This window comes from Leptonychotes weddellii, chromosome 8 (genome assembly GCF_054177405.1).
Source record: "Leptonychotes weddellii isolate Sample4059 chromosome 8, ASM5417740v2, whole genome shotgun sequence".
Lineage (NCBI taxonomy): Eukaryota > Metazoa > Chordata > Mammalia > Carnivora > Phocidae > Leptonychotes > Leptonychotes weddellii.
In genome coordinates, this window is record NC_138376.1 from 28,428,820 (window position 1) to 28,450,438 (window position 21,619).

Sequence of the window (21,619 nt, forward strand, 5' to 3'; positions counted from 1 at the left end):
CTTGCTCTGTGGGCCTCTCCTGGGTCCTTTGTTCTGCCAGCCCCAGCAGTGTCTCCCTTGACGTCTCTGCTCCAGAAAGAGAGGAGCAGCCCTGCAGCCTCCTAACCTACCAGGTGGAGTTAGAAGCATCTAACTTAGAAGGCTCCTTTGAGATGGCTGGCGATCAGAGCACATTTCTGTTCTTTCCCCCATTTATATATAATACCTTTTCCAGCACTTGAAATAATCCATTTTCCTTTGAGAGCCTCCACTCACTTGTGGGCTGTGGTTTGATCACACCCACCATCCCCCTAAGCCCTCACTATACAGGAGGTAGAATGTAATTTAAGCCATAATCATTTCTGCTCCCTCCTGCCCTGCCTCCTAGAAGTGGTGGGTGTCCTGTGGTAGATATTCGTTTGCCCAAGCTGGGAAAGTGCTGAGCTGGCAGCTCTCTGCCCTCCTGCCTGTTTGGTGGAGAAGGAGGGGGCTCAGAACCCACTCATCTCGTAGGGAAGGGGGTGTGTCTCACTGCAGCAGTCATCTTTGGGGTTCCACCTTCAGGGCTCAGGCAGGAGCAGTGTTGAATGCAGAGTCAGCCTCTGAGCAGCCACCCTTGGACATTCTGAGGCCCCTGGGCTGACTTGAGGAGCTGGGAGATGGGAAGGTGCGGGCCCCTTCGTGGGTGGTGCTCTGATAAACTCTCTTCAGCAGCAGGAGCGCCTGCCCTCCTGTCCTCCAGACCAGAATGAGAGCTGGGCTTTGGGCGTTTGGAGGCCACCCTAACAGTGTGTCCTCTCTGCTTCTCCCACTGTTGCAGGTTATGTGTTCTGTATGTTACATCGCCTCCCCGAGCAGCATGACTGTACGTTTGACCACATGGGCCGCGGCCGAGAGGAAGCCATCATGAAAATGGTGAAACTGGACCGGAAAGTGGGGCGCTCCTGCCAGCGCATCGGGGAGGGGTGCTCCTGAAGGCCAGGCATGGCCGCCACATGACGCTGTTCTTAGTTCACTAATGTTAGCCTTATTTAGGACAAAGTCAGCCAGACACCTTGTACTGGGCACGCGTCAGACTACAGCCAGTCCGTTTCCTTTCTTTAGCCAGCCATCCTGGTACTGTAGTTTAGGGGTTGATGGTGGTTGAAATTGATTTCTGGCTGGTTACTAAGGTGCCTGCTAGCCATTGTATAAAATTAAAACATGAAGAATATTTTTTTTTGAGCATGGCTAGTGGATTTCAAACAACACATACCTGTCACTGCTGGAGTCATACTTATAAAAAGCCTTAAGCGGAAAGTGTTCCAGATGGAGACTCTGAGTTAATAGAGGAGTAGAAGCTGGTGTTAAAGTTCCCATGACGCACATGGCTTTGCCAGAAACTCTGGTTAATGTTCGGCCTTTCACCTCTTCACTTATCCTTAGTCCCAGTAGCCAGGATACCTGATGGCCACGCGTGCCTTGGCCACAGGAGGCTGTTGAGATTGGCCATGTGGCTGGGCTGGGTGGTGGCTTCGCTCTCCCACAGCGCTGGAATTGGGAGGGGGGGGGGCAGGTTCTTAGGAAAATTTTTTACCTGACTTGCTATGAAAAAACTCTCTCATCACACGAGGAGAGAAACAATAACCTCACTTTGAAAATTAGCTCCACTCAAGACTAGTCCATGTACGAGACCCATCTTTTCTACACAGGACCCACGGTCATGGGAAGCAACCTGACCCCACTGGCTCTGGTTTGCCATTTGCCAAGTGCAGGGATCTGGCAATTGATCAAATAAGGCTAATTACAGCACAGCAGCTGCGGCTAGGATCTACAAACTGGCCTCTGCAGCTAGATTTCTATATTGGGAGTTTTTAAAAAGACATTTCATAGCCGACGGGAATCAGTAGAAGGGCTGGGGAGCAGGTGGGAAGCTGCCGCCTGCAGGCTCTGCCCCCTCCAGCGGCCGCCTGCCCGGCCCTCTCTGGGCCAAGAGGACAGTGCCACGGCCCAGCCCCTTGTGTCTGCGCAGCTCCGTAGTCCAGGGGACCACCTCTACCACATAGCAAGTCTGGGAAGGCGAGGCGGCCTGCGTCCCAGGGGCAGCGGGGGGATCTCTCTAGAACAGTGGTTTGTGGCCGTGGCCCAGCTCCGAGAAGGACCTTCGCTCTGGCAGTGGGGGTGGGAGGGCACATTTCTCAGCCTGTGCCGCTTCCTGCGGGCAGAGAGGAGTCGGTAGCCATGGTAGCTCAGGCCAGGTGGGGAGGGTGGATATGGGCCTGTTGGCCCAAGTTAGGGAATCCTCACCGATCTGGTGGGGGCGGGGAGGGGAGACAGGATTAAGATTCCCTGGAAAGCCTGAACAGGGTTGAGTGGGCCAGAGACCCCGTATGGTCCAGGCTGGTGAGAGTCGGAGGCTCCTGCAGAGGTGGTTTGGATCTGCCCACGCACAGGCTACTGGAACAGTTTAACCCAGCAAACTTTCCCTTTTATACCACGACCAACAGTTCGACTGTCTGCAGTTCACAGCCAAACACCTGCAACTACAAATGTTTTTTGGTCCGGAATGCTGAAATAGGAAATCATGCTCTTCCCAACCTCTTCCTCCCATCCCACCCCCACCAGAGTGGAATCCGCTGCAAAATCTCCAGCCTTATTCTTGCTTCAGGACCCAGACCGGTGTCTCTTGCTCTAGGGCAGCCCAGGGCAGAGGGGCCGGGTCTGCCCGCGTTTACCACTGTTGTCAAGCCACGGCCCTCTGGCCACTGCATGGCCATCCTCAGTGAGGCGGCCCGCCCAGGCCCCCCGCCAAGCTCTGATCCCGAAGAGGCCCCCCCGCCCCACGCCCTCCCGGCCCTCCTCAGGCCCCGCCGCTGCTGCCTCGAGGCAGGGATGGGAAGCAGGCTCTCTGGGGAGCCCAGGGGCACACAGGGCTGCAGCCCATATTCACTTCCTGGTGGTAGAGCTGGGGGTGGGGGGGGGGCTTGTCCCCTGCAGTATCTGTTCTGTGAAGTTTGTTAAATGTAAGGAAAGCTTAAATTCTTGTATCTTTAAAAGAGAAGATCTTATTTAACCCTTTTGTGTTTTAGATTTACTTACACACATAGCCTAGAGCTCAGTTTTAGTTTTAACATTGTGAAAATATTAAAAGAATCTTGTAACTTTATTCTTTTTTCTCCTGCTGAAAAAAAAATTAAACCAATCGTATGAAAGTTTGGATTTCTCTGTTTTGCCGGTTCTCCTAAGTGCTGCCTGTACACCCAGAAAAATGGTGGACTGTCTCCCTGGCCGGGGCTTGGACGAGGTCGGGGAGCAGGTGGCTCTTGTGTGCAGAGAGCGCCTGTCCCTGCCCTGGGCTCGCAGCTGCCCCCCTTGTTTCTGTGGGAGGTCGTGCCTTGGGAGGCCATGGGGCCTGGCCCTGGTGGAGGTGTGTGTGCTGGGCCAGGCCTTTGCCGGCAGGGAGGAGGTTACGTGGGGGGGGGGGGGGATGGGAAGAAACGGGCACCAGCCCTGAGGGCCCCTCTGTGGTGTGGGTTGGGCGTGCCTGGGTCCTGGGTCCTGGGTCCTGGGGTCTGGGAGGGGCCGCATCTGGAGGGAGGAGCAGCATGATGGATGTGCTGTGTGAACTCAGGTGTAGAGGAGGCACTTCGTATGCCTTAAGGTGTTTAAAAACATCTGGGGAGTCGTGTCCCTCCTCACCACCTTTAAGGCAGAGTGTTGACCACACAGCCGTCACTGAAGGTGATGAAAGATCCTCGAGGAAGTCAGAAGTGGGGAGAGAGCACAGGAGTCTGGTGGCCTTGGAACACGCGGTGCCTGGCAGTGCCCCCCTTGTCCCTCCTGCTCATCTGGGAGGCTTTGTTCGCGCCAGCGGGAGCTGACTGCAAGAAGAGAGGGCGGTGGAAAGAAGGCGCAGTGAGGAACAGGAAGCCTGCTGGGCTGAGTGGGGGTGGGAGGTGTACGGAGAGGGGGCACCCCCGCGGGCACCAGAGCAGCAGAGACGCCCAGGAATCGTCTGCAGCGGCCTCGGAAATTACCTCCTTTGCAGCCATTCTCAAAGCTGCCCGGAGGGCTCCAGGGAAAGAGGAGTAAGCAGAGACAAATGCCGAGGCCTGGCATCGGGAGCGTGCCAGGCAGCCGGGGGTGAGGCCTGCCCGCCGTCTGACAGAGCTGAGGGCTCCACCCTTGATCCACGCTTCCGTCCCAGGGATGGGGCAGGAGTCTGACAGAGAAAATGAAGCAAGTAAGAATACACCGTTTATTAATGCCACACAAAAAATACTAAGGAAGAGGAACCATAGACCTTACGTGACTCAGCTGTGATAGCGTACAAATAATAAACATACCAATGATGCATGTTGCTCTGGCAAAAATTGATGACGGAACTCGGGACAGGGAAAGTATGTGCAGCGTATAATGGGGCTAAGTTCTTACTGTCCAGTCAGCAGATAATGCATAAAACTGAAAATTCAAGAGCGCAATAGAAGCATGTTACCTAGGAATGTGGAGGTTAATGCAGAGAAAAAAGCTGAAAGTTCAGTGGTTTTTTTGGGGGGTGGAGGACGGGAATGCGGTGAGCCTTATTACTACCATGACTACGCGCGTGCGTAACAATTTTTTTTAAAGTTTAAAAAATGACAGAAGGGACCAACTGTCTCAGGCTGTCAGGACTTCAAGAGCTCAGGACCCTGGTGATGCAGAGTGGAATACGGGTTTTCTGGCCAGAGGTGTTTTGGAAGATGCAGGTGGCTGGTGCATCACAACACGCGATGCAGGACTTCTTTTTACCATAATCACGACACCCTGGGACAAGTTACCCCACTTCATTGAGCACCTCCTGTGTCCCGGGCACTTGAGGAAAACTCTAGGGGTTAATTCTAGCCAGGCCAGCCGGGAGCTTCCAGTGTGGACCTCTCATGTGCTGTCCTAGTGACCCATAACCCAAAACACCCAGCAGATTCATTTCCCTTGACCTACGCATCCTGTTCCCCGGGTTTACATATAAAGGTGTTTCTGATCAATGACTGGATAGCAAGCCAGGAGCAAGGGGGTCGGGACGTGGGGGGGCTTCAGCAAACAGCTGACAAAACTGATAGCTCGCTCTCAGGACGTGCGGGAGAGGGCCAGGCTGGGAAGGGGCACTGAGCCCCTGGGCTCACATGCGGCCACTGGGCCTTGGGGGCTGGTCTCTTGGGTTTGAGCAATTAAGCTGTCGGCAAGTGAGAGGCTCCCCTGAAACCTGGGGACTCCTGTTTCATGCATGTGGGTAATGGGTTCATGCGTGACACCTTGTTGGGTCCACAGACTTGGGAGGCCAGGCTGGGCCACTGGTTCCTAGAGCTCCACTCCCACCCCACCTTCGTCAGGCAGCCCTGTACTCTTCTCCTCTTGGGGCTGAGAAGAGCCTGAGCTCTCACGGGGAGGAGTGTGGATTTGATGGGCCAGGGCTGTGGAAGGCTTTGGGCAGGGAGGCCACGGGGTCAGCTGTGAGAATCAGCTGACCCCCGGGTTAGGGGGAACTGTGGTCCCAGGCCCACTAGACCGCAGAAGGAGGTCCGGGGCAGGGGGTCCCAGACTAGGAGGGCAGGGATCTACTCTATGTGACACAATGCCCAAAAGGGAAGGGGAAGTCACCAGGACACAGGTCTCAAAGGCAGAAGCTCCTGGTGCACACCTTGTATGTCCAGGGCCCTTCCAGCCCACAGGCCTGGCCGTGGGGGCCCTCATTCAGCACCTGCAATGTGCTTGGCACCGATCCACGCGCTGGGGATAGCGTGGTGACCAAAAATACTGTCTGCCGTGGCGGGGCAGAGGACAAAAGGGAATAAATATGTGATACAAAATGGGTGGGGGAGGTGGTTTAGAAGGGCAGGGCCTGGGGGCTCTTCTCTGAGATGGCGACCATCCGGGGCTGGAGCCGTGGGTGTTAAAGGACGGCCTGCAAGGGAGGAGGCGGGAGGCCAGGGAGGCCGCTTGATAGAGCAGGCGGTAGATGGTGGCGCAGGGCTCAGGGAGCCGGGCTGGGGCCGAGGAGTCAGTCTGGACTCAGGCTGAAGGTAGTGACAGCAGGAGTTGCTGACAGAGGGGCCCGGGGTGAGCAAGAGGAGCTGTAGGTGACTTGCTAGCTTCATCCTGATGGGAGGATGGAGGTGCCATCCATGCTGGACCCCGGTGGGAACACGTGCGGGCGGGGGGTAGATCACAACAGACTAAGCTGAGGCGTGGGCTATACATCCGGCGGGGAAGGTGGAGGAGACACGCGACCCAGGGCTGGAGATGAGCCTTTTTAAGTCGTCAGCACACAGCCACGCACACAAGCCCCAGCCTGGCCGCGGTCACTGGCCACTGAAGGAGGAGGGAGTCCGGATGGAGGAGGCCGACCGGGCCGTGCCAGCCAGGGACATCCCGGTGTTACGAGGCCCGGGGAGACGAGAAGAAGCTGCCAGCAGAAGGAGGAGACCAAGAGAGCGTGGAGTCCTGACGAGTGTCCAGGAGTCGTCGCTGTTGCCCGCGGAGGGGCTGCTCGGGGACCCCGCGGCCAGAGTCTGGCCACGGGCGGGAGGCCGCGGAAAGCAGGGCTCGAGTTTCGCCACACGAAATGCAGAGAAGAGGGCACAAGTGGAAGGGCTGCGGGGGCAGGAGAGAAATACTGGTTTTATGCCGACGGAGTGCCCCATCGCAGAGGAGGGCTGCGCGGTGGCGGAGGGAGGGGGCGATTCGGCGCAGCGCCCAGGGAAGACGCGGGTCGCACAGGCAGGCAGCCGGGACTTGGCTCCTCGGGGCGCCGGGAGGTGGGCTGCGGAGTAGGAAAGGTTCGACGGCCACCTGAGGGGGACTTCCAGGGAAAGGCAGTTTTTAGCTTGAGGCCCCTCACTCACCAAGACCCCCTCTGCGCCCCTGCGGTGGGCCTTGGCAGTGGGTTCGCCTCTGCCGCGGTTTTATAAAATTTGCAAGAGTGAGATCCTTGAACGGCAGTGGGTTAGACCTGGTCCCTGTTCCATTCGAACTTTGCCTCCCTCACACTTCCTCTTCCGTTGGGTGGTGCTGAGGTGACATGGGCATTTGGGGGGTTTGGCCAAGATGAAGTCGAGTTGGGGACACAGTTTGGAGGGAATGGGGTATATTTGTGTGGTGCGCGGTCACGTCGGTGTTGAGTGGGTTATTGGTGGTCGTCCCGGGGGTAGGGACGCCTTCCAGGAAGACTCCTTGCTGCCCGCCGCGCTGATCACCCTGTGTTGTGACTTGAATGATGGGAGCCATGGAGGGGAGACAAGACTTGAAATGTGCGGAGCCAGAAGCCAGTCTGCGGAATGTTCTTCCAGTCGTTGGATGTATAAACTTAAAAGAGGAAGACTTGCTTCTCACTCCTGCCTGCTCAAGATGGAAGTTTGCTCCTGTTCGAGGAGTAGGCTGGGCCAGGCAGCCACGTCCAACTGTAAATGCACCATTCCTTGTGCAGTGCAAAGTGGGTTAAAGATTAATCTGGGAATTCTTGACTTGGCCTGTAATCCTACAGCTCACACGGCTGGTCAGGAAACCTGATCATGGTTTCCCACATTTGACAACAGTTCTAAAAACTTATGTCCGTGCCAGTGTGAGTGGTGAAGATGAAAGAAACTTTTCTAAAGTATCAGTAAGTCAGAGTTCGATCAACCATGCCAGAGGAGAGATTGAGGAGTCTTTCTGTTCTTACACGGGGTCAGGAAATGGTTTTCCCGCGAAGGGCGATCGGAGTGCACAACCCGACAGCGCAGGGCCAGGCCTCGCAGACGCGTGTCATGGTCACTCAACGGCTGTGGTGGTTTTCTAGACTTTCTGATGTCTGGGTATGTGTCCCACTTTGAGAAATGGGTGATTTGCTGATTTCCAATTCTTCATATTCATCTATGAACCGAGTTTTGTAGTCTTTTTCAAAGGGGGGCCCCTATAAAGGCTGGGCGAGAGTTGAAGCTGGGCATGAAATGGTTAGTCCCCAGCATGACCCGGGGGCCCACGGGCCCTTCCCTGTGTTGCGGGCTGAGATGAGGAGCTTGAGTCTGCACGTGTTGGCCACGTAGCTGAGCGCACTTGGGTCAGCCAGCCGACCGGATGAGGGAGCGGTGTGCTGGCCTGTGTCCCCGGGGCCTCTGGGTGCGAAATGTCATGAAGCTATTGTGACTTAAAACTGGTCCCTAAATTCTTTGACACTCCTCCCATCAAAAAGTGGAGGCCTTCCCCTCGAACAGGTGCTGGCTTTGGCGCCTGGCTCTTCGGATGACGAGCACACGGCAGGGCGAGAAGGGAAAGGCCCAGGAGACGACCTCCAGCGGCTCGCTGTCACCGGCTGCCTCGGGAGCCCAGGGCTGACATGCGGGCATCGCCTCCACTAGGACCGTGAGGATCGGAAAATGCAAAGTACGTGTTGGCAAGTGTGTGGAAACCATGGGGACCTCTGTTCATCGCCGGGGGGAATGTGCAGTGATGTGGCCGGTGTAGAAAGCAGTTTGGTGGCTCCCCAAAAAGTTACTCTGAATTACCATATGGCAGCAGTTCCACTCGTTGGACTCGAGCCCAAAGACTTGAGAGCAGCCACTCAAGTGTGTGCACACACATGTTCCCGGCCGCCCTGTTCACAGCAGCCAAAAGGTGGAAACTGCCCAGGCGTCCACCAGGGGATGAATGGATAAACAAAATGGGGTGTAGTCCTACAATTCAGCCATGAAAAGAAATCAAATATACTTGCTGCAGTGTGGATAAAGCTCAAAAACACGCGGCTGCGTCCGACAAGCCAGTCACAGATCACACATGATGTGATTCTGTTGAAGGGAGATGTCAGAATGGGCAGATCCATAGAGACTGAAAGCAGATGGGTGGTCCCGAGGGGTCCCGGGGAGAGGAGAATGGGGACTGATTGCTTCATGGGTGTGGGTTTCCTTTTGGGGTGATAAACATGTTCTGGACCTAGGTAGAGGTGCCGTTTGCACAACATCGCAAATGTACTAAACGCCACTGAATTGTTCGTTTAAAATGGTGGATTTTATGTTCTGTGAATCTCACTTCAATTAGAAAAAAAATGGCTACCCTGCAGCCTCGCGCTGGCGAGACCATGTGGAGAGCCCAGAATGAGAGAGAGAAGCCCAGGAGCCCAGCTGCACTCGCTAGGTCCGCGGGGAGCCAGCGAGTCTTCGGGTGACCTGGCCTGGCCCTCCGGCTGACCCAGACGACACCAAGTGGAGCAGAGTGTCTCCACCGAGCCCTGACCAGTCAGTGGATTTGTGAGCAAAATAACTGTTGTTTTAGGCCATTAGGTCCTGGGACGGTGGGTCTGCAGTAACGTGGCGTGAACAGGTGACGTCTGACGGCAGCAGGGAGGGCTCGGTGCCTTGGCCATGGTGACTGTAAGTGAGTTTAACCAGCCAGGTTCTGGAAGGGTGGCGCGAGGTCTCAGAGGTGGTGGTACCAGGCAAAGAGGGGAGCAGACAGCTGCTGGGGGGTTAGACTGGGGGTGACGGCACCCACTCTGATGGACTCAGCAGGTGCTGATGAAGCAGTGGATTCTGGTACCTTCGCTGAGATCCTTACCAGTGACCCGCCCCTCCCAGTCCTTGTGGCACCTGGTCAGCCCCGGCCCTGGAGGCAGGACGCCGTTCTTGTCCAGCTGGGCCTCCAAGTGCCTCTCTGCCAAGGGGCCCACTCCCTTTGGCCTGTGCCTTCACTGGGGAAGGTGGAAAATTTCGCCGTCGCAGACACTCACCCAGTGGTTCGCAGGGCTTCAGGTGTTGGCTAGCAGCCCCTAGCCAGGCTGGGCCCTTTGATGGAAACAGGACACATCTTAATCAGTAACGCGCCAGACGTCAACCCGCTCCCGAGACAGCAACCCTGGTCAGGTTCCCCAGCGCCTGCGGCGTGGGGATGACAGAGGCTCGGGAGGCACGGGGCGGCCCGGCCACTCCTGACCGCTGGGCTGACGGGAACGAGGCGACGCAGGTGGTGAGGTGCCAACTTATTTCTGCCGCTCCTGATGTCCAGACAGTGTCCAGTCACCCAGGCCCCGCTCCCGGGCAGCAGGCCACTGCTGTGGATGGAGATGCAGGACGCAAGATAGGAGCTGCCCCTCCCAGGGGGTCTGACCAGGTGGAAGACCCAAATGTGGAGGAACCAGGGCCTCGGGATGGAGGTACTTGTCGTTTTAGAGCCTGTTGTGGTCAGGACAGGTCTGGCTGGGCATTCGCCAAGGATTAGAGCCAACCAGCTTTCAAAAAGTGAGAGAAAAGTGACTCCAGGGCCAGAAAGTATTACTGGGAAAAGAGGTGACCAAGGATGTGACATTAAATTGTGTAGGAATCCTATTATGGAAGAAAAGAGCCAGGGCCTCCGCAGAACTGTGCTGTCTCCAGGTCTGGAGCATTGTTCAACAAGGGTCTCCTGTTGCCACCAAAGGGCCCACCCAGCTAGGGTCTGTTCCCCCCATCCCCCAAGACCCTGCTGTCCCCATCGGGTGCACCTGCTGGGGTTTCCCCACAGCCGTTCAAAGTCAGAGGTTTGCCCCAGGGCCCTGCCCAGCCCCCAGAGCACCACAGCCCCGAGCTGGAGGTGCCCACGGGCAGCGGCTGGAGATGCTCTGAAGAGCTCATGTGTCCAAAGGGCACCGAGAGGCCTCGCCGGGAGGGCCAGGGAGGGCAGCAGACAGAGGAGCCAGGGCTTGGGCGGAAAGTGCCTGAGGGTGACGTGGGGCTTTGAACTCCCCCTGCAGCAAGGACAGTGCAGACAGAAGGGACCCCCGCTTTGGGCCAGTGGAGTCCTGTGGGCACACACCTGCTGCGCGCCCGCCGCCGGCCCAGGAGCGTGGCCCGCGGTCTTGTTGCAGCCCCACCGGCCTCCGGATGGGCCCGTCAGCTGTTCTGGGCACCGGGTGGGCCCCGGGAACGAGGCCCCCGCGCAGTGCCCCCCCTCCTCCGCTACGTGCAGGACGTGCCAGCAGAGATGTGACCACTTTACAAATCGGCAGGCGTGTCTGAAGGGACCTGGGCGCTCCGTTTGCCGAGTGTCGTGTTTGTGTGTACACATCGAAGTAAGCTCACCGTGGCTGGAGGCAATCCTTCGGTGGCTTATCTTGCACCGTTTCCTGAGCTTCTGGCATCACCTCCTTCTTTTCCATTCCGGTTATTTTTATTTGCAAACTCTCTCTCTCCTTGGTCATTGCTCGTGATTTAGGGAGAGGGAGGGGAAGGCAGTGTTTGCTCTTTTTATCGTACTGCACATGTTGCATTTCAGTCCAGACGGCGACTGGCCCTCCAAACTAGCCGTCTGCCATCTTGAATTCAGAGTCCAAGAGCTTCAAAATTTAAATAGATGAAACAAGTAGAATATACTGGAAATGTTGCAGTCCCAGACAGGTGAAGGACTGAAAATGTGTAGCCACTTCGGAAGGGTTGGTCCTTCCAAGTCCTGGGCAAGTGCGTCCCGGGTCCAGGTACCGTAAGATGACTGTTGGTCGCTGGTGGACAAATCTTGTCAATGGAAGAAAGCTAAGACCCTCAGAGGCAGGCAAAGGCTGTCCTTGAAGTCTCATGCCATGCCTCGGTAAAATGAAAGAAGAGTGTGCTGGGAGGATTGGACCCATTGAGAAAGGAAAGTGGGGATCCCAGGTGCCCACACAAGAGCTCACAGCCAGCCTCAGGGACTATCTCAGCCGTGGTCAATTCCAGAAAGCCGGATTCCACCTGAATTAGGCGCCCCCTAAATCCCATCCGTCCTCAACCCTCTTCTCTTCTTGAAGCCTCGGGGCATTTGCCCCACTGATCTGCCCTCCCTGCTGGCTGTCCCCCCGAGCTGTTCAGGCACAGGGTCCCTGGTCCCTCAGCCGCCTTTGCTCTCACCTCCCCAGGCTCTACCCACTGGGGCTCCCGGGCTCAGCCCAGGACCGTCTCTTCCCTGCTGGTGATCTCGTCCCAGTTACATAAACACTGGTGACACCGGACTCTCCGCGCCGCCCTCGGCTCCGGGCTGGGGTCCCAGCTGCTCGCACCTCTAGTTCAGTGTTCCTCCAAGCCGGGTGGGTTATCAGGGCCGAAGCTGGGGGGGCGCTTGAGAATGCGGATCCCTGGGCCCCGCCGGCCCCTGAGTCGGGACCTGTAGGCACGGGTGGGGGCCGGGCATTCGATCACGTTCCAGGGGATTGGTCCGCACTGCGGTGGGCCGACTGCTTCCAGGACTCCTCTCAAACTCAAAGAAAAACCTGGTACAACCATGACAGTCTTTCCACACGATGCTCGGGAAAAAACAGAAACCCAAGCAGTTTATCCCCTGAGCTAAGCTGAAATGAACAGGGCCATCCTCACGAATTCTGGTGCCCGTGATAATACAATCCTGAATATTTCCTGCAAACCGGTACTCCCTGCGTGAAAGCAGTTCTACCCCTAACTTTTGCTGAGCTGATGTACCAAGATAAGTCGTCACCTTTAGGCCTAGGGTAAGTGAGAAGCAGCTCCTTCTCCGTCACAGACCATTTGTGTTTGTTGAGCTTCCTTGCATTCTACAAACCCAGCATGTCCCCAGCTGGCTGCCCCATCCCTGGTTCTGTGAAGGCGACCCCAGTTGGAGTCGACCTTGACCTTGCTGTTTCTCTCTCGGCACCGACCCTCACATCCTCTCAGCCCCTGGAGCTCGCCTCGTCCACGCAGCACCACCTCTCCCCGGATTTCTGCAACAGCCCTCCCCTCTCCTGCTCCCGCCTCTCCGCTCCACGAGAATTCTCCATCGGGGCAGCCGGGGAGCCTGTTACAGGGTGAGTCAGATCAGGGCCCTCCTCTGCTCAGAACCTTCCACTGGCTCCCACATCACTTGGACAAGAGCCCAATGTTCTCTAAGGATCCTGGGGCCCTTCCCTGGCCCCCACCCCGCCCCCTTGCTCCCTGGGCCCGTCACCCTGGGCCTCACCCCTGCCCCTCACCACGCCAGCCCCGCAGCAAGGCAGGGCCCTGCCTTCCGCTTGCCCTCCTCCTGGGAAGGTCTGCCCAGAGGGCCTCAGTCTCTCCCTTACCCCCGGGGCTTAGCCCAGCTGTCCCCTTCCTGGTTTCCACCGGAGCGTCTGCTTCTAGTCCTGTCCTTGCCACAGGCACATGGGCGTGAGGTGCACTTACACTCGTGGATGTTGTCTGTCGTCCGTCCCCCTCCTCAGCAATGTAAGTGCCACGAAGGCAGGACATGGGCCTGTTCTGTGCTCCTTGGTCACCGCTACGTCCCAGCACGAAGAAAAGGGCCCGGGCTGCGTGGTGGTCACAGCCCGAGGGGACCCGGGGAGCAGCTGCGTGGTGAACCCCAGTCTCTCTGGATTCGGTTTTTGTCTTCTTCAGCACATCGACGAATTGTCGGGAACTGCAGTCCGTTCCAGGCGAACGAAACTAGGAGGTTCGCTCACGTGACGGTGCCTAAATCCAGGTTCAAAACAGCCTTGACGGGAGGTTCCAGGGCTCAGCTACCACCGCCGGAGGGGCGTTAGCAAAGGGAAATGTCAAGCCCTGCGTGCAGGTTCAGAAAATAAACACGCCTACCCGCTCCAAGCTGTTCTCGGTGACAAGAGCCCAGGGCGAGGCCACGGTCCGAGGCGGCCCAGTGCGGTCGCGTGGGGTGGCAGCCCCGGCCCGGCGGCAGCAGCGGACTCACCGGGGTGCACACACGCTGGTGGGGGTCGTGCCCCGCGGGGCCCCGGCAGAGACAGGGCGCTGAGTGAGCGCGAGAGAGCAGCAAGGCCCAGAAACCCCAAAGGCGGGGGAGCTTGGTGCTCTCTGGGAAATTCAGGGTATACACAAGTTTGGCAAGAGCAGCTCGTCGGTCAAGCCCCACAGCAACCCTGAGACACTCCTGTCACCCTCTGCATTGAGCCGAGGCCCGCCTCCCCTCTAGCTTTTCCAGGAGCTGGGGCTGGGGTGGCCTCAGGACCTTCGTTACGGGGAGAGTTCTGAGTGTTCCTCAGAGCGGCCACTGCCTCTCTGAAGGGAGCTCTGAGGACTGAGCTGCCCTGTGGGGGGCGAGGCTGGGCCCCAAGGCCCTGGGGTGCTCGGCCCAGGGCTTGGCTCCTCCCGGCTGCCACAGGGACCTGTGCCCACTGTCGTCGCCTGCAAGCTTTTCCGATTCACCAGCGGCGCCTGGCCCCGGGGATGGTGAGACCCCACTGCCTGGGGCAGGCCTTGGAGGGAGCAGCCGTTACAGAGGCTGGGGCTGGGGCCGACCCCACCATCAGGCCCCAAGGCAGGCGATGTGCATGGGGAGTGACCTGGAGCCTGGGGCTGGAAGCAGCCACGGGAGGACCAGCCTGCCCCCGCACCCTGGGCGGCGGGCAGACGCGCATCCACCTCGGACAGGCTGGTCCTGTCTGTACCAGGCGCTGTCGGATGCGCTGTCTTGGGCCACAACCCCTGGGGCTCATGGGACGGGATGAGAATATTTGGTGACGGATGGGTGGGTGGATGGTAGTAGTAACACCAGTGTTCCCAGGGTATCCATGGAAACCCAAGCCCCAGAACCCAGATCCCCTCCTTAGAAGCCTCTCAAGACCCTCTTGCCCAACTTTCTTCTGCTGGTGCCCCCCACCTCCAGACGGGCTGGAGCCCCCCTGCGCTGGCTCTCGGAGGTGGCCTTCGTCAGCTGTCCCAGCTGCAGGGACAGCTGAGCAGGAGACAATGGTGGAGGCAGGTGGAGGCCTTCTCCTCCCCCCGCTCCCGGCTCAGGGCTATAAATACTCAGGATGCAAATGGTAAATGCTCGAGACACTTATCATAAATTATAGGTGGATGATTATGAATCTTTAGGCCATGAGGCCCCTTGGGGATATTTCAGTTCTTTTAAAAAAAACCAAAAACTAACCTGATGGGCCGGGAGGGCCCCTTTCACAGTCTGGCTTTCGTCTGGGAGAGGCCGGGGTGCCGGGAAGGAGGACTGAGGGGCAGGTGAGCAGGGGGCATTATGCCCCTCGCAATGAGTCCGTCACAGAGGAAATGACCTGGCCCAGGTCAACAATGACTCAAGAGCCAGACGAGAGGGAGGGCACCTTTGGCCCTTCTGCTAGGTTGGAATGTTAGCCCATGGGCATTATTACTTTACCAATATTTTTTAACGAGTAGTTTAAGAGACCGGGGATATTCAAGGTGTGTGTTTGTGGGGGGAGCTGGTCTGTGCACCTGCCCCACAGCCCTGCTCTGGAGGCAGGTCCCAGCCCACATCCGGCCAGCAGGAAGTCCTGCCTGAAGGGACGCAGCGGGGAAGGGGGGGGGGGTCCGGCGGGGGAGCTCGCAGTTGTCCGAGCAGCTCCCACGTCTGCAGAGGCAGGAGGTGCATGCCCCCCACCCCCCCGCCAGTCTGATGGAAACCAGCAGAGTCACCGCGTCCCGTCTCCTCCCCACGACACCGCACAGGGCTAGCTAGGGCTGAGGCATACGGGAAGCGGGTCTACCTTCTGAGCAAACCCTCTCACCACCCAGTCTCTCATACCACCAGAGCTTCAGGATCCCGTCCAGTAATTAGGCTGCCCGGTCCACTCCGAGGAGGAGAAACAGAGCATCCTAGTTGCCCCGCGTGCCGTCTAAAACCGTTCCCTTCCCCTTTCCCAGAAAGTCCTGAGCAAACACCAGGCACCAGGCCGACTTCTAATTTAATATAATAATAATAAAATCCATGGTGATACAGAACCATGAGCTGCATTTTAAATTCCTCGGGCCACTAATGAGCACTGAACTCCTGCTGGAGCTGTTGTCAGGACAAACACACAGAATCGATGGCTGCAGCGGCCACAACAAATGGAGCGTGGCCTCTGCCCAGCGACAGTGGCCGCCCCACCCGGTGCCGCCCTGACCTTGGTGACCCCCGAGGGCCCTGCCACCTGCACGGGAGGCGGCATCAACATGGGAACGCCAAAAAGCCAACGCTAATGAGGAGAAACTCCTGGAAGGAGACAAATTTAATTTTCTCTTCCTCTTTTGACACCTTTCTTCCTTGTCCAAAGGAAGGTTCTTAGCTGAAGCCCGCAATGGGGTTCACTCCCTCTCCTTTTTACCAAGTGGCCTCGGCACACAGGATGCTCTGCTTTTTATTGCGGATCATACCTTCCTTTTTTTCTTCCGAGTCTCTAGAAAGAAAAAGTGATTACAATTTTGTTATCTTCTATAAAAAAAAAAAAAAGAAAGGTGAAGTTGACTGGGTTGGAGCCATCTGCACAACGATTTGACAATTGGGGCGACAGCGTAAGTACTGAGCAATTTTTTGCACAATTCAGAAACTCATGTGTTTTTTTTTTTGACCAAGGGATCAGTCTAACAAACAGATCCCACTCTTGCTGAAAATAATTTCTTTTCCCAACTCTTCTAGGAGTAAAACACTTCTAATGTATTTGTCAGGAATCGACACTTCATTTAATAAGATTAAAAGTGACAATTTGAAGAGCAATTGAGAAGAGTCCCACATTCATCGCGGGCTCGCAGTTCTAGTGAGAGTCAGAAGAAGTAAAAGAGAAACAGCACTGAGAATATGGGGAACAAGTCTGGGCGGGCGCGCGCGTGCATGTCAAACTATCACACCTGTTTCAGATCCGCAGACGAGCAGGCCGCCAGCCCCGCGCGCACACGGGCAGTGGACGCAGGCCCCACCTGGTGTGCCCGGTGTCACCCCAGCTGGCCCTCCCAGCAGCTGCCAGAAGGCGACGGCTATCCCCCAAATCCCCAGTACAGCTGGTTCTTGCCCCCACATCATGATCTAAAGGGAAGGGCAGGGGGCTCTGGCAGTGTTCGAGTTCCTGACCTGGCTGGTAGGCACGAAGGTGGTGTTCCATGGTCAGTAACTGAGACGCATCACAGGCACGGGCCAGAGGCCACAAGCACCCTTCTATCTGTCCCCACGGAGGGCCAGGCCTCGCCCGACCTCTCCTCAAACCAGTTACGGCCCAGGCTGCACCCTCACAGGGCGGGGTCCCTCATCTGCCCCCGGCCCCCTGGTGACTGGCCGGGTCTCCTTCCTCACACCCCACAGGGGAAGTGGCCGCCACCCGCTGCTGGGGCGAGGACTCAGCCAGCACGTGGGAGGCCTTCTGGCTGCACGCCGGGCTGTCTTGCCTGCATTCCCGTTTAGCTCCGTGGGGCTCTTGCAGTTTGGGGGCCATTTTGGTCTAGCTGGCTGCAGGGAGGAGCCCCCCAAAGGACCAGCCAGGGTTCTGGAGATCTGCGCATGTCTGGGGCCACGCACCCTGACTGGGGGCTGCAGGCCGCATCCAGAAGGCCCCAGCCCAGCCAGGCATGCAGAAGGAGCCCCCTGCTCCCCAAATCAGAAGGCTCACCACGGAAGGCTGAGCCCACTGACCTGGCAGCAGGAGGGAGAGCAGAGCGGCTTCTGCGGGGCTTCGTCCACGCCGGCCTGGGCTCTAGAGCGGGCTTCCATGCAAGCAAGGCCTCCCGACCGGCCCAGGAGACGAGGGCGGCGAGCCGACGGCCACAGCCGCAGGGGAGGGAACGTGGCCACGTGCCCGTCCCCCCTGCTGCCGTATGCTGGCCGCTCCCGTCTTCCCTTCCTTCCCTCATCTGCTGACACCCACTCCGATCCCCCAAGACAGACCTCGGGGCAGGCGTGCGGACGGTGCGGGCGCGGAAGGGAATCCGCAGGGGAGAGCGGGAGGCCGGGAGGCGCCCACACGTGGGTCTGGTGCTGAAGCTCCACGGCCTGTGCCTCTTCGGCGTGCCACGGAGCTACCAGACCTGGGCCCGAGACGGCGGCGTGGGCTGTGGGCCGGTGGGACCCAACGGTCTGGGGACGGAGGGCCAGAACCTTCCAGGTCCTCACCAGCCCACTCCCCTCCTCCCAGGTCGGCAGTGCCAGCCAAGCCCGGGGACTCACTCCTCCCTGGACAGGCGACTCCAAAGTTTGAATGGAGACCTTCCAAACATCTGAACTCTGCCCTTGCTGACTTCTTGGGCTCCTTCTGCTCCCCGCCGGGTAGTGACTGCGCTGTTGAAGGAAGTGCCGAGTGGACAGGAATTCTCCACGCTGATTGGCGACCGTGTGCCGGATGCTGACAAAGGCAGTGGCCAAGTCCCATGGGGCGGCCACCCATGGCCAGCGAGCGGCCCTGCCATCTGTTACGGGAGCCTCCCGCCCCCCTCCCACCCCGTGAGATGCCTGGCACCCCACTCGCCCCACATGGTGGGGAAGGAGTCAGATGCGCAGGCTGAGAGCGGGGTGGGGGGGCCCAGAGCCTCTGCAGCTGTGGCTGGCGCTGTGGCACCCCCCGCCACTGTCTCCTGCCGCCCATGTTCAAACAAAGCCCACCTTCCTGCTTAATCATGTGGTTTGATGCCCCCCTGCTGCTCCCATATTGAGAGATCACTCAAGACCAAGTTACACTGGAGAAAGCATTTAGTTAGTGGGCCCAGGGGCTCTGTGTCCACCCACAACCCCACGTGTCTTTAACACCCCAGAAAGGAACCTTCCCCTGTAAGCCCACCCTCCTCCAAGCGGAGTCACAGGGTGTGCCGAGGGCCAGGGCCTGGGCCTGCGTCTGGGGGGCCGGGGGACCGCGGCCGGGCTTCCGTGGAGCCCAGCAAACCCCAGGCAGCAGGCTGAGCACATTACAAAGGGTAGTTAGCGCTGGACTGGAAGTCACTAAGCAGGAGACACAACAGAGCCACGGCAGGCCACGGCAGTCAGAGGAGATCGGCTCGAGGAGAAAAGCTTCTTAGAACGGCTTTTTCTTCTAAACCCTGGCCGAGTAGTAGGGTCTGGGGGTGAAACACAGCAAGCCCTGAACTATCACGACCGCGCTGCGAAGCCCCAGTTTCGAGTTCCTGACCCTGGCCGGCAGGAGGGCCGCCGTCCCCACGGCCCGGCTAACCAGTGGTGATTCAGGGGCGGGCTCAGCCCAACTGGAAGCTGCTGCGGACTTCCAGATACATTTACAGACTTATGAACAGGAAATTAGCAGGTGGCAAAATATTTCCTCGTCAGCCTCCCAAGCTTAAAGGCTGGATATGTTTCAGGAATGACAGGTTAATAACTCAGGAATTCGAGTGATTATTAACTCCAGTGTCCTCGGATTGATTTGCTCATTGTGTATTTTGTTGAACTTCCTCAGAGGATTTTCCTTGTCAGACCAGGTGCCATGATGAGCCATCTGTGCCTCATTTCGGAGCTGTGCACAGAATCTCTCCGCTCCAGCCCAGGCTTAACCGTACAAAACTAAGGAAGGAAAATTACAGCGTCAAAAGGGATTAAAACAAGTGATTTGCTGTTTGAGCATTTCAAAAAGATCTGGAACACCTATGATTCAGCAAATGGACAATAACTAAAAGAAAGAAAAAATCATTTAGTTGCCAGGGCAATGTGTTCCATAAAAGTAAACACTCTTCGGAAACCCACTTCGTAAAGGGTGCCTCCAGGTCAAAGGCCCAATGGATCCTCCCACACTTGAGCTCGGGTGCCGAGGTATTCCGACACGGGCCGTCTGCGGCTGCCTTCTGTCCCCTTTGCCCGGGTTAGATTAGAGAGGTAGGGTGTTAATGGTGGACTTGATGAAGACTGAAGACCCATTTTCTCCCCCTGGAGACTAGCCTAATTTGAACAAATTGAGGAGAACAAAGCAGCCCCTTTCTGTCCTTGGGAGAAAGCCTGTTCTGTGTCCGCGTTTTTGCAGCCCAGTCTGCCCCTCCCGGCAGGGGAGGGGGACGGTCAACAGAGATCCCTCCTGGGAGGACGCCCATCCTGGCCCCTTGCCCTTGGGGCCCACCCGCGCCTCCACGTCGTCGGCGCCCCCTTTACTGGTGCTGCCGGTTGGGGGAGCGAGAGGCGGAGCCGGGGCTGGAAGGCAGGGAGCTGCCGCTGGGGGCCTGCAGGGCGTGGGGCTCGAACTGCTGGCTGGCCAGGCTGGGCTCCCCTGGCCCCGACTCCTCGCTGCTTTCCTCCTTCTGGCTGCTCTGCTGCTCTGGACACTCAAAGTGGACACAGTGGAACACCTGGCGAGAGAGAGCAAAGGACCAGTGAGCGACAGTGGCCGTCCCACCGGGAGGCAGCCGAAGTCCTTTGGGGCCCCACGGACCCGGGGCAGCGACGAGAAGGTGGGACAGAAGTAAATGGGCTGATGGTCTGTAAGTTACAGGCAGTACGACATGGCTTCCTATAAAATGTCCTCATGGGGGCGCCTGGGTGGCTCAGGTCATGATCCCAGGGTCCTGGGATGGAGCCCCACATCGGGCTCCCTGCTCCGCGGGAAGCCTGCTTCTCCCTCCCCCGCTCCCCCTTGCTTGTGTTCCCTCTCTCGCTGTGTCTCTGTCTGTCAAATAAATAAAATCTTAAAAAAAAAAATGCCCTCACTGGATTATTCCATTTCGGGTTATTCTTGTCATACGAGCTCTTCGGTTTTAATTAATTAATGAATCTTGCTTTTGGCAGTTGGGTTGAAGGTCAACAGGGGTTGCCTGTGGTGACGGCCGCACAACTCTGTGCTAAACCACTGCATCATAGTGAGTTGTACAGTATGCTAGTTTATATGTCAATAAAGTTGATATTATAAAATAAAAAGCCAGCAGGGCATCACCCTGGGGGAGGACCAGGCTTATCTCCAAGGGTCCAAGCTAGTCCCTCCCTCTGCAGCTCTTCCTGGGCCCCGGGGAAGGGACCGGCTCCTGAGGCGTGATTCCGGGCTGGGCAGCAGTGCGGGGTCGGGGGCTTCACCCTGACCCCGACGCGGTCTGGGCCAATCCGGGACGCACACGGCGTGTGGACGAGCCGGCCACCCCCAGGAGCCGAGAGGCGCTCGCCACAGCCCCTGAGTCCCTGGGGCAGCTGCCTGAGCTCTGTGCTCAGTGCCGGGCCAGCTATGGCGTGGACGGGGCGCGGCTCAGAGCTCAGCGGACCATGGTGTGGGTGTGGATGTGAGCCTGACACGCCCGGCGTGGAACCGAAGGGCACGTGGTGTGTGAGTTGGGGGGGGGAACGAGGGACAGCCAGGAACTCCGTCCGAGGTGGGCCTGCAGAGAAGCTGGCCTGCCCTCCCCGGCACACACGGAAATTCCTTTGTGCACCAACTACCAGGTCCTTCTGGGGTTCCAGCTCCCTGGGGTCGGCCCCGAACTCTCTGAAGGGGAAGAGTCACCACCTCTTCCGCAGCCGTGGTCTTTGGTGCGGGGTTTGCCGAGCCATTTTCCAGGGAGCACGCTGATAGTTTTCAGGAATTCACTTCCAGAGGCTCAGCATCTGTATTTGCTAAGCTGCCTGCGAACGAACGTGGCTGAATTCGCAACACCCCGCCTCCCCTCACGGAAGGAGAGCGCAGGCCTGCCCTGCCCTCAGCATCCGGGGGGCCCCCTGCGAGAGCGGGCCTCCGCCCCAGGGAGGTGTTCGAATCCAGAACTGAGGTGTACTCCTGACTCCTGTGACTTTTTAAACATAACTGGGATTTCTTCCAGAATTAAAACATTTTCAAGATACACTGGCTAAAACCCATGAGTAAAAGTTCCGCGCGATGACTTTCAGATTTGGCGTGCCTTATTCAATGAGTGGGTTAAAATCGATTTTAGTGAATCACGTCATCAAATATTTATTCCTAATAATTGGTTCCTCCTCTTCCATCTTATAAAAATGTGTATTTTTTTTTTACCTCGTATTTATAAAAATAATTGTACTTCAACTTAATATTTTATTTTTCAAC

The 21,619-nt window shown here is 57.6% G+C and overlaps 2 protein-coding genes across 7 annotated transcripts in view; one reads left to right on the plus strand and one right to left on the minus strand.

Annotated features, from left to right (window-relative positions):
* ZFAND3 (zinc finger AN1-type containing 3) overlaps positions 1–3,170 on the plus strand; it is a 338,039-nt gene extending 334,869 nt beyond the window's left edge. For all 3 annotated transcript variants that reach the window (XM_081827415.1, XM_081827413.1, XM_081827414.1), the window contains one exon: positions 800–3,170. In XM_081827415.1, the coding sequence (XP_081683541.1) occupies positions 800–954 (155 nt within the window). In that variant the 3' untranslated portion in view covers positions 955–3,170. The remainder of the gene's footprint in view (positions 1–799) is intronic.
* Positions 1,570–21,619, minus strand: part of BTBD9 (BTB domain containing 9) — a 411,265-nt gene continuing 391,215 nt past the window's right edge. For 2 of the 4 annotated variants that reach the window (XM_081827405.1, XM_081827406.1), the window contains exon 11: positions 18,316–19,925. In XM_081827405.1, coding sequence (XP_081683531.1) covers positions 19,728–19,925 — 198 coding nt within the window. In that variant the 3' untranslated portion in view covers positions 18,316–19,727. Of the gene's footprint in view, positions 16,061–18,315; positions 19,926–21,619 lie in introns of those variants that run through there. The other 2 variants (XM_081827407.1, XM_081827404.1) reach the window with 2 other exon arrangements.